The sequence below is a fragment of the Cajanus cajan genome, chromosome 3, assembly GCF_000230855.2.
Source record: "Cajanus cajan strain Asha chromosome 3, NIPB_CcT2T_4, whole genome shotgun sequence".
In the NCBI taxonomy this organism is placed as follows: domain Eukaryota; kingdom Viridiplantae; phylum Streptophyta; class Magnoliopsida; order Fabales; family Fabaceae; genus Cajanus; species Cajanus cajan.
The window spans coordinates 27733644-27746643 of record NC_138519.1 but is presented as its reverse complement, the minus strand read 5'-3'; the positions used below and the strand labels follow the sequence as shown (position 1 = coordinate 27746643).

Genomic DNA, 13000 nt, shown 5'->3' with positions numbered 1-13000 from the left:
TACGATTATATTGTAAACGCAATTGTTTTTTAACCGCATGCGATGTTGGGCCTGCTTATAAGTGCGACTACGATCTGGACTAATAATCGAGAGAGATCCAATTTCTTTTTAAAATATATATATAATTGTGATATAAATTTTGTATAGGTTAAATTAATTTTTATATTTATTTTTTTATCTTATTTTCAAGATTTATTTTGATTCATTATTGGAAAAAAAATTAGTCATCTATCTCTTAAATTTGGATCAAGTTGATCATTACAAAATAGTGATCATTTTTTATACAGAGACACAATATATCTTGAATCATTTTCTAACTGATTAATTCAAGATGAGAAATTTATCTCATTAGTTTAACTAACATGAAAATTATTGAAACCAATTGACATTCAAGTAAAAAAGGTTATTAACATGAAAAAAATTACGTGAAAATGAGTTTAATAAACAACTAAAAATATTTCATTTTTAAATATTCATTTGCAATTATATTCCCACACACTCTACTTAGTATATTGTTATCTATTCCATTGTGGATATTTCCTAATTTCTCCACCAAATTTTGAGAATTTAGGGCCTTTAACTCCCTTGATAATTCGACCTGTATTATGTATTTAGGAAAGACAGATACAAAATAAGGTTGATTTGTAATAACCTATAATATTTGCTCGATCACAAAATCTATATTTTCATTATAAGCTTGATTAAGTTGACCTTGACAATGTTGATTTTATTGTATATGATTAAGGAACCCATCTACATTTTGATCTCAATTTATCAACAGGGTTTCTCAAACCATTTACATTTCCAGTTACTTGAATTTGTTCTCTATCAACTCCATCCTTTATAATATTTTTATTATTCAAATTCGAGGGTTGGATTTGGTCATCTACTTTCTGACATATATTATTCATTAATTAATATAGAGGAGCCAACATTGTTGATAATTATGTTGAAAGTATATTTATCATGTCATGATTATTATGATCCATTTGTTGTCTAAATGTCATTATTGTTTGATTATTTATGTTACACTATAAGAAAAGTTACATACAGTAATATACAAAAAATGTCACCATAAGTACAAAATACGTAGATATAAATCTATTTGATATATATAATTATATATAATTTTAGTATTGATTTAGTGAAATTTAACAATATATATTGTTTGTCACTATAACTTATACCTATACATTTTAATAATATACCAACATATATTTTACCTATGACGTAAGTTAAAGTATATGTCCTTATATGATAGTTTTTTGTAGTGCCAATTGGTAAGTAACTCCCTTATCCAATTATAGAACCTTCGTGAGTTGTTCCTACATATTAAAAGAGATCTTGTATCACAAACCTCATTCCATGTGGACTTGCATTATATCCATATGAAGATAGATGAACTTATGGATTGGGTATGGAGTAATTCATAAAAATCTCTATATTAATTGGTTATATCGTCCTCTAATTTGGAAACATGCCCCATGAGTATTTTTTGATGACTTGATTTACAATTGGGGTGAGTTAAACCCACACTTTGTCCTACAAGGTTTTACATCATCGGAGAAGGAGTCACCACCATAACAATAGTGAGATTCGCATTTTCACTCACATGAACATGTTCTATTACATTCCCATCATCTTGGTTTTTATGTTCATTTTTAGCCTTTATATATCTTTCCATTATTATCACCATTTTCATGATTAAATGTTGACATGATTCTAGCACTTCTAAGTCTAATAAAACTTATTTAAGATTAATTTTATTATATTTTGTTACAAACAAGTTATATTGAACGTGCCAACTTGGAGACATATCCATGAGTATTCTTTGATGACTTGATTTATTACTGGGGGTTGAGTTAAACCCACACTTCTAAGTCTAATAAAATATATTTAAGATTAGTTTATTATATTTTGATACAAATGAGTCCTATTGAACATGCTAATTTGTTTTGAGTGAATTTTGTTAAATAATTTTTTTTATATTTGAACTAGCAACTTATTAATTTTTAACTTAAATATGTTTCTTAAGATATTATGTTTCATTATTGAATTATGATTTCTATGAATAATATCACTATCATGAAATTGTAACTAGATTGAAGAAAAGTAAAATTGTATAACACTAAAAGAAAAGAAAATCGTACTGAGATGCACACACATTCTTCAAGATCGTAAGTCATTGACGAGAGTAGACAAAATGGTATAGAGAGTAAACTCATGTAAAATTTTTCTGACCTTTAATAAAAAAAAACTTAATTCAAGTATTTAAAGAAAAATATTCCAACGGTTAGTGAATATGGACGTACGTGTATAACTGAATAATCCCTAAAAATTGTCAATAATTACCTTAACTTCTTAATTTTTTTATATAATAAAATTAATTTTTTGACTTTTATCACCCTATACCATGGATATTCCCTTCTCCAATTTCTTTGAGCAGTTTCGTCAAATCTTCTTTTGAGTATATCAAAAATTTACAAATAACTACAAGAAAACGACGAATAAGCGGTGAAAAATAAGCGACGGTTAATAGCTGATACAAATAGTATCAGAAAAGCCGACGCTATTTTAAGATGTAGCGTCGACTTTTTCAACGCTAAACTTCAAATAAATTTAAATTAAATATTTTAAGTTTAGCGTCGGAAAAGCCGACGTTATTATTTAAATATAGCGTCAGCTTTTCCGACGTTAAACTTAAAATATTTAATTTAAAATTTTTAAATTTAGCGCTAGAAAATTCAATGTTATTCTTTAAATATAGCGTTGTCTTTTCAGACACTAATTTAATTTAAATTTAAATTAAATTAGTATCGAAAAAGCCGACGCTATATTTAAAGAATAGCGTCAGCTTTTCCGACACTAAACTAAATTTAAATTTAGTGTCGAAAAAGTTGGCGCTACATCTTAAAATAGCGTTAACTTTTCTGACAGTATACGTGCTTTGAGAGAAATAAAGATAATTTTTTCAATGTTATATACTTATAATGTGTTCTAGTACACTTGGTTATCAAGTTCACTTAAGACCTCAAGATTCACGAATCGAGTCTCATGAATGTTAAAAATACGAACGAATAAATGATAAGTTGGAAAAAGAAGATAAAGAAAAAAAATAAATTTTGTGTCAACATAGTGTCAGCTTAACCGATAATAAAAAATTAAAATAAATAAATTTGTTAGTGACGGCTTAGCCGACACAAAAAAAATTGTGTCGACTTATTTAGCGTCGACCAAAAATCGACGAATAACCGACAATATTACGTTGGTTTTTATAATTTAGAGTCAGCTTTTAACCAACTCTAAATCGAAACATTCTTGTCGTACCACCATTATATATGATAATTTATTTTGCTGATAAAAAAGAATCCAACCAATATGGATATTGAAGAAGGAAATTAAACCCACTAACATAGAAACTCAGATTCCGGCAAAAAAAAAAAAAAAAACATCTTCATGACATGCTTTCAATACCAAGCATTCTTTGAAGTATATTCGGAAAGTCTGTACCCAGAATTTATCTCACTGAGCAGACATCCCTAGTCCCTACTTTATTTCATTGAATAAAATTTAAGTGAACAAGCCCGATAATTTTAGCGTTATTTTTAATAAAAATTAAAATTTATCAAAATAATTTATCTATAATCTATAACTATAGTCAAGACAATAAGTTTATTTAGTGTACACATTTTTTATTTAATTTTATCTCCATTAAATACTCCTTAAATTACTATTTTTTATTTTTATTTGTAAATTTCAATCTACAAACTACCCACACCTTTCAATAAGTGACTCTTCTTTCCTAGCAGGTGATAATAAATATTGAGATAAAATTTTACTTTTATTAAAAATAACATTAAAAAAATTAATTAATGATGTTTTAAAAAAAATCTCACTAAAAAATGTTTTATCTTTTTTTTTTTATTGTGTTTTCTTCTATTAGGTTAAATTTTCTTTATTCTTGTTTCGTTGCATTATTCACTAGTATAAAAAGAACATTTTATTACATATATTTTGTATCGAGTGTAATCCACACGATATAGATATATAAGGAGACGTAGTGACAAAGTTGTAAATATGATAAAAAGAATTTGTGACAAGTGTTGACTCATCTATCATTAATATGTTAGGGAGAGTCAACTTTATAGTTGACCTCAACTTTTCTATGACAAGTTGTTTGCAGTGAAATTTGATTTCAATTTCAAGAACCAAATGCACATAATTTTTTAAGTGGAAATTAGAATCTTACAAAATTGTGTGGATTCTTTTATTCGAACTAGTAACCTACAAGTTTTCAACTTAAAATAAATTAGAAAGAGAGAGAGAGAGAGATTTTGCAAAAAAATAATATAAAAAATAGTAAGAGTTTGGGGAAGAAATTAAGATTAAAAAGTGAAAAGAAAAAGTTTGTAGAAGAAATTGAGAGATAAATAGATTGCAAACAAATGTAAATAACTAGAATTGAAATGGTGGTTTGAAACATTTAATTTCTTCCTCTAATTTAGTTTTTGTCCAAAATGTTTTATAGTGATAAAATGTTTTTGACCTCTAAATCAATCTCTCTTTAATGAATTTCTTGTAGTGAATATTGTAGTAACCCTATTCATTTGTGAGTGCCATCTAGACTTAGGATATGTAAGGTTTATACAAGTTCCAACCTTTACTACAATGAGTTTACAAGTATTTATAGAAAATAAGTCCTAACTACTCATAATTATCAGTAACTCTTAACCGTTGATAGTTTTTTTCTTCAATCTCCACCATTGATGATATCTATGGTCTTAATTCTCTAAATATTCAAATTTTTGTCATAGTAATGAAATTAATTGGAAGATAATATTTTAACACTTAGTTAAAATAATAAACAAAAATATCATCTTCCAACACTTGGTCAAAATGCTCTTAGATTACTATTTTGTTGATATTATTGAAAAATGATGATGATCATACGGGTGAAACATGTGACATAAAAAGTCTTTTAAAATTTTAGAGAGTGTAATTTTCATTTTTCAACTCTAAACTTTGTTTCTAGTTTTGTCCCCTTTCCATTTTCTCCGTCCTCTTTGTCCTCACACATTTATGTAAATTATTTTTCTCTTTTGCTTTTATATTTTTTTGTGCTTTTTGTTGCTATTGATTAAATATGGTGATTGTGGTAGTTTGTAAGCAAATGTAACATCATGAATACATTACAAAATGATTTCGATAATTAAACATGTTTGACTTTGAGTAATTTAAAAATAAAAGAGTTTCTAGGAAATTTTTAAAAAACATGAAAAATGGGGATATAATACGTTGAATCGTCTTATATTGATTTGTGAGATTTCTAAAAGTAGACAAACATCTAAAAAAAGATTATCAACAGAAGATTCTGCCGAGTGAAGAGTTTTAAACAATGAAAAATCATGTGAAAGGTTTGTAAAGTGAGGTCTTTCAAACGTCAAACTTAAGAAATATTACACCATATAGAAGTAACAGACGTGGTACTAACAAAGATGAGATTATTAAGAATGACGATTGTTATTTTACTATTTCAAACTTTCTTATCAATAAAAAAAATTTACAAAACGCAAAAATCGAATTTAGATGCCTTAGTTTTACTTCGACTCCTTCCACTTGAATACTGGACTAAACTTTATTACAATTATTACTACAACAATCCTTAGAATTAAATATATATATATATATATATCGAGGCTGTTTTCACCGCTGCATTAATCGCACAAGACCCCCCAAAATTATGTCCTATTTTTTCTTTTTTACGAATTTCCCTTAATCTGTTATGTACTCACTGCATTATATTATATTTCAAAGAAATCGTTCATTAACACTAGACCTAAACGACCTATTTTTAATTGATTCAAGCCAAGTTGTCATGATTGAAGCGGGCTGTGTAAAACACTTCGGTCATAATAATATATACTCCCACCATTCATCCCATTATAAGTAAAAATAAATAAATAAATAAATAAGTATTATTTTAATTTTCAATGCAATACTAATTATTATTTTTATTTTTATCTTTAATAATATTTTTAGAAAGTTGTTATGTTGTAATATTTTAAGAAAATAATAATAATAATAATTATATAAAATTTCTATTATTTTTTATGTATTTGTTAAATTTTCTATAAAAAAACTAGAACTTACAAAAAAAATAGCATAAAAAGAAAATCTTAGTAAATGGCCGCATTGTAGCCATCAATTAGAAATTCTAAAACTATATCATCATAGTCAAGGAGTTACGAAGATCAATCTAATGATACAGAGGTGAAATAATATACATAAAATTTTAAGTTCGATCGAATTGTTTTTATAATTATTGTAATTTTTATAAATAAAAAAATATCTTAATCATGATCTTTATATATAGTTATATATTTTAATTTATTAAAAAGAGTTATTAGTCATCATATAGTTTCATCACTAGTGGAAAAAAAATTTTAAAATCGGCCATTTTTTACTTTTAAAATCGATTCTTTGACTGATTTTAAAAGAGTCGATTTTAAAAAGTGGGACTTTTAATATCGGTCGTCGACCGATGTTAAAAGTGAGACTTTTAAAATCGGTCAACAGTGACCGATTTTAAAAGTTCCACTTTTAACATCGATCATGTTATGACCGATGTTAAAAGTGATTAATTTTTTTTAAAATATTTGACTTATTTTAGAAGGATCCCTGAATAAAACCTGTAAATTAATAAAATACTAGACAATTCATATGTTTTTAATAGACCAAATTACATAAAAATGACAAGAGTTGGTAAATGTCAACCATATATGTAATCAAAGTAACTTACAAATTATGATGCATCCTAAATTATAAAATGAGGAAATTAGAATGTTTGTCAAAGTAAATGGTTTTGGCAGGTTTTCAATTTAAGCATCAGTATTACAATCCAAACGAGTGCTGCTTGCAAAGTTATCATGGATTCTTAGATTCCATCCCTCCCCACAATTTTGGAAGCAACATAATCAAGCTTAGGTTGACAAAACCATAACACTAGTATAGTACACATCAAGACCAATGCAGATCCCAGGTCCTACATGACCAAAACCGGCGTTTTACAGGATCCAATAATTGCTTGTGTGTGAGAGGAGAGTCGCTGATGAAAGCAACATTGATAGGTGAAAGATAACTACTTTATCACTACGTCTAGTCCTAATTCTACAACTAAAAGGAGTAAAAATAACAATTTGTGATTCTTCATTGATACCATTGATAGAGGTATACAATATATTCATAGAGAAACACAAACAGATTCATATAACTCCATTCTAGAACTTACCTATATAAAATATTATCTATATTTATCTATTAATATTAAAAGATAAATAAAGAAATATCAATACTAATAATGAGCCTAAGGATAAGAGATGGATCGTAATAATTACCAAAGCAAATCGATGTGTTCATTCACCAGGGTGAGACACAATAGAGCCAATCCAATCATTTTTTCAGAAACGGTTTCTGGCAAACAAGAAGCCGCTGATCACTGCCATTTTGAAGGTCAATTACCCTTGCTTCCCAACGTAAGTACTTGTGCAGCAAGTCTGGAACGGCCCTAGAACGGGCCGTTCTACAAGCAGAATGGCCTGTACTGCTTGTAGTGCGTCCCGTTCTACTTGAAGAATAGTCCATTCTGCAAGCAGTACATGCCATTCTACAAGCAATACAGGCCATTCTACAAGCAGTACAGGTCATTCTGCAAGCAGTACAGGTCATTCTGCAAGCAGTACAGGCCGTGCTGCTTGCAGAACAGGTCGTACTGCAAGCAGTACAAGCCGTTCTACTTGCAGAATGCGCCGTTCTGGGGCCGTTCTAGAGCCGTTCTAGACTCAAAATTTGCCCAATAACAACGAAATAAGAGACATGAGACGAGAATGTTACCTTGATGTATTCTTCCAAGAAAATGAGAATAAGTTGCACACTTCAGATGAGAGCCCGAGAGAGTAAAGAGAATAATATATGAACTATTGAAGCCAAAGAGTAGAGAATGGAGCTAGGGGGAGAATGGGAGCGGAGATAGTATAGATTAAGTCTCTAATGCTACTTTTAAAATCGGCTGTTCAATAGCCGATTTTAAAACTAGACTTTTAAAATCGGCTCTTGAGGCTATTCAAGAGCCGATTTTAAAAGTAGCGTCAGAGACTTTTAAAGTCGGTTATAACGTAGCCAATTTTAAAAGTAATGCCATTATTTACAAAATTGTCACCGCGTCACTTTTAAAATCGGTTACCTTATGACCGATTTTATTAAAACCTCAATTTTAAAAGTCATTTTTATACTAGTGCATGTAGCATTTTTCTCTATCGTAAAGCCTTAAATCTAATATAAATATCTATAGTCTATGATTATCATATTTAAGTTAATTTTTCTATTATACTCAATTACTATAACTTTATTAGTCATAATGGTTAATTGTCACACTAGCATGTATTCTTTCTCTTGGTTGATGTGCAACAGTTACAAATTAAGTAAATTTAAACACGTGACAAAATAAGGTTTAAATTTTAATTTAATTTATAAATATAGGTGACGTTTCAATAACTTATTTCTTTCTACACTCTCATTCCCATATTCCATTTCACCCATAAAACTTATCTATGCAAAAAACAAAACTCATTTTTATAAGATAAGGGTTTGAGACATTGTTGAAGAGAAACATTAACCAACAAAATTGGAGTAGTAGAGGAAAAGTGAAACTGAATAGAGTCATGTTTCCACAATGACAAAAAGATCATTATCACTAAGTTATTCCCCACTTCTACTAGAGGAGTTTTGCAATTTATTAAACATATTATAAACACTCATATTCAATTGATGCATCCTTGATATTTTTCATAATGACCACTCATCTTGCGCTAAACTCAAATTTAATAATTTAGAATTTATAATTTTAAACATATGATCAAAATAGATGAAGAAATAAAGGATTGTTAAAATAGAAAAATCCAACTACTGAGAAACCCTATGAAACCAATCAACCTTCCATTAAACTAAAACACCCATAGACAAAATATTTAAACATGACAAAGTGTCTATTACTAATTGAAAAATACTAAAATCTTGCATCATGATCCACATTATGTAATTAGGAGAGAAAACAACTAATTAGGAGAGAGAGAATAAGTATCAACCTATCAATTAAAGATTGATTGTTCAAGAAACTAATCAGTTAGCAATTGAATATATTGAAAACACAAACTTGCATAATAAAATTAAAATTTAAAAATCTAGATGTCACAAAAAATTTTTCATAACCTATCAACTACCTCTACCTTCTTTTAAGAATCAAATTAAGTGTTTATTCATATAACAAACAATTATAATTAAAATTTTAATATAAACACTTATTGTATGACTACAAAAGTGGTTGCTGTCATTATTACTATCCCTACCAATGTCACATGTCATCACTTTCATCAATGGTTGTCACAACTACAACTCCCATCTTTGTTGTTATCATATTGATACGGACCCTGTGGAGGTGAAGATTGTAACAATGAAAACAACCACCATTATTATTATTGCAATCACATCATTCTCTCCACTATCTTGAAATTATGAAAACAATGGGAAAGGGATAAGAGAGGGAAAACACACTCATCTCATAGGAATCCCCAAACTCGGGCGCATAAGGAGCGTCTTTTCCATGCCTTTAATTAATTTAATATCGCTTGGAGCCTAAGGCGGGAATAAGCGCTGGCAGTGAAAGGCAGCTGACAAGGCCTCAAAGCAATAACACTAATTAACAGGAGCAACACAGTCTCGCTTGTTCTCGAATCAGCGAACTAGGAATTGAAGATTTAAGATGATTTCTGATAAGCACAATCTTAGCCGGTTAATCCAATGTAACATCCATTCTTTTGTTCACGAACTGAAAATTTCTCTGCTGAGATCTCCCCTATTGTTTCGAGAGCAATAGTCACCAAATAACAAACCAGAAACAATTTAACTAAAAATTACTTTTATTAAATCAAATCTAAGTAACATAGCAGAACCATGTTATCGCTACAATGACCTGAATGTACGATCTCCACCAATGATGCGAGACTTTGTTGCTATCCAACAGAATGAAAATTCAATTTAATAGAAAAAACACACATAAATATAACGCATGCAGATGCAGGAAAGTCAGTGGTGAGTGAGAGGCGTTCCGGTTGCGGGTACTAAATTTCCGAATGTACGTTGAAGTGATGCTCGGTACTGAGCGAGAAGTTGCTCTCCCATGCCACGAAGCATCTCAGCTTGAACCAACAGCAAGCCTGCGCTTCGAGCCAATTCATTTGTCTCTTCTTCCACGTTACGCTCATCGCTTGAACTTGGAACGTTCCTTCTCTTGATTATCAGAACATACTCTCCATCATCCACCTTAAACTTCACACTCACCCCTGATCCTGTCTCTAACATTTGTAAGCTTCCACCTGGACACAATGTATGTCAAGTAATTAAGTTTGCTAATTTTTAAAATCAGTGCCAAAAATTGATTCTGAACTTGATTATTGGATGGAGGCATATTATATACCCGGTGAATCAAAGTGGGATATGGTAGCATTGGTTAAGGTGGATAGTGGTGTTTGTAACTGAGTCTCATTTCTTAGCTGATTATGATTAGGGGGAGTATGTGGATCAACTTCGATTGACCCTGCACAAGTTTCATCTGCCTCCTTCTCTTGTTTTCGAACTCCAAATTTTTTCTTAGCTGTAGAGACATGAGAATATTATTGCATATTATAAAAGAGTAATGATATATATGTGTAATGAATTTTTAAATAAATAAACGCGATTAACAGATATTTCACTAAAAAATAGTTGGTTAAATTTTTCGGTAGAAATTAATTATTTATAAAATTTGAAGATACTTTCCATCTATAACATAATTATAATAATAAAAAAAAAATTCTACTTTCAGTTTCGTTTTCTTAAGGGCGAGCAAAATATCGTTTGTTAAAATTTAAAATCTTCAATCATAAATCAAAGGATTTAAAATATGTTCGGAAGTAACATTTTAGAAAAATATGAAAGAGATCAATTGTTTTCTTTTTAAATAAAAATAGATCATTGTTTACGGTGGAATTCGTCTCGTGAATTCTTTTTATTTAGACCAGCATACGTCGTATTTCAATTTAGGTGTAACACTGCTACTGTTTTAACACTATCGAGAACGAAGATTAAGGAAGATTTTAGTGATTACTTGTTTCCAAATGTTCTTCAATTAACACTAACAAGCCATGTTCATGCACGCAAACGATAATGTGAATGGAATGAACAATATATATTTCTTCAATACAAATCATGGTTCATACATTCATACATTAAACTACAAGAACAGATTATCAAGAACAGATTACAATAACAATGAAAAGCTAATACTACTCCTAATCCTAGAATGGAAAAGAAAAATGGTCGAAGGTCAGTCATACCCAAACACGATTCCATGCACGAAAGCCATATGCGCAGGCAGAGAGTGCTCCAGAGCTCTATTCAAGTATGCGTTTTTCCGACCCTCACAAAGGTCTGTAGGTCTTGTATTTATAGAAACATAATGGGTGGTTATTTTATATACGTAGACTTTCAATCCGTAACCGTTGCCCACTATTCCCATTACGCGTTTCAGAAGAATAACCTCCTTAAACCACTCTCTCCACGTGTCTTTATTTTTAATTTTGATAACCGCTTTCGTTTGATAACCGTTTCTGACTGAACCTTCCTCTTTTATCGACTTTTTCGAGTGCATCATGTTCGACCCTGTCTTGTATATAAGATCCTGCTTCTAACTCGGCCTTTCGATTCTCGAATTTCCTCTGAATTCGACCCTGTCTCCCTTTTGCGTGGTGAGGTAATGCCCTTGTTGATTCAAGCAATTTTCGAGTGATCAACATTTCGAGTGGTCATAACAAATGCCCCCCTAGGAATTCGATCTTTAACATTGCTTTAATAGATTCGAATTCCTATTTCTATTGGTTAACTCCATTTGGTCTTAGGATTCGATGAAACCCTATTATCTCCTATTTAATGCTTCTGACCGTTGAGAAGATATTGATGTGACGTGTTGATGGCAAGTAAGGCGCGTGTTTCCGTTTTTCTCCGTTACCCAAGCGTTTTTTGGCGGCCGTTGTAATCATTTAATTTTGAATTCACTCAAAAGCCCACGTTACCCAAGGCCCAATACCTTATTACCCTAGGGTTAACTTTTCGCCTTTTCACCATCTCTCTTTCACATTTTCACTTTCTTCCTCTGATACTTGCCTCCACTTTTGCTTTTCTTCACGCTCAAGCTTCCTCCTCTCTTTCCGGTGTCCTCAAGCCCATACTTCCTTCTTCTTCGGTGACCTCTTTGCTACTACGCTTCTGCTATTACTATGGCTTCATCTGCTGCTTCAACTCCGGCTCCTGCAACTTCAAAAATGTCTCCCGCCACTACTGGGGCTGCTTCTTCTCCAGTTGTATCTACAACTATGGCCACCACCGCGGTCACCACCGTGGCTACTGCCACTTCCACTCAGCCTCAGTCAAATTTATTAATGGCTAATGCTCGGGTACACACTATTCCGGGAGGCACTGAAACTTTCGTCCCTATCCCTGGCATGGAAGAGGCCAGTCTCAAGATCTTCAATTCTCAGGTACTGCTTCCTTTCTCTCTTGAGGATGGTAATGTTCATGCTTTCTTAGGACCCTTTTTAGGTCAGAATAAAAAGAAGTTTGGTAACACTTTGCTCCCTGAAGACTCCTCTACCATTCCCTTTATCCATTCTCCTTCCATAGACCTCTCTTTGTTTAAGGATACTACTAAGATATTCAGAGCTTTCCCTCCCACCAAAGATAGACATCTCCAATGGTTGCTACGTGTGGAAGAGGCTATGCGTTCATCTTGGGTCGAGACGGGAATTTCAGAGTTTATTCAACTCGCAAAGTTTGATCTACATCTCTTCGACCCTCAAATGTTGCTTTCCGCAATTTTCTTCTGGAACAGGGAGACAAGAGCCTTCGAGTTTCC

General features: G+C 31.0%; 1 protein-coding gene across 1 annotated transcript; it reads right to left on the bottom strand.

Annotated features, from left to right (window-relative positions):
- Positions 1–9050: 9050 nt before the first annotated feature.
- Positions 9051–11891, bottom strand: LOC109810121 (uncharacterized). The gene is made up of 3 exons (XM_083070757.1): positions 11427–11891; positions 10529–10705; positions 9051–10427 (listed from the first exon to the last, which is right to left on the bottom strand). Exons 1-3 carry the CDS (start codon positions 11440–11442, stop codon positions 10138–10140), a joined length of 483 nt encoding a protein of 160 aa, XP_082926883.1. The 5' UTR covers positions 11443–11891; the 3' UTR covers positions 9051–10137.
- Positions 11892–13000: the final 1109 nt, after the last annotated feature.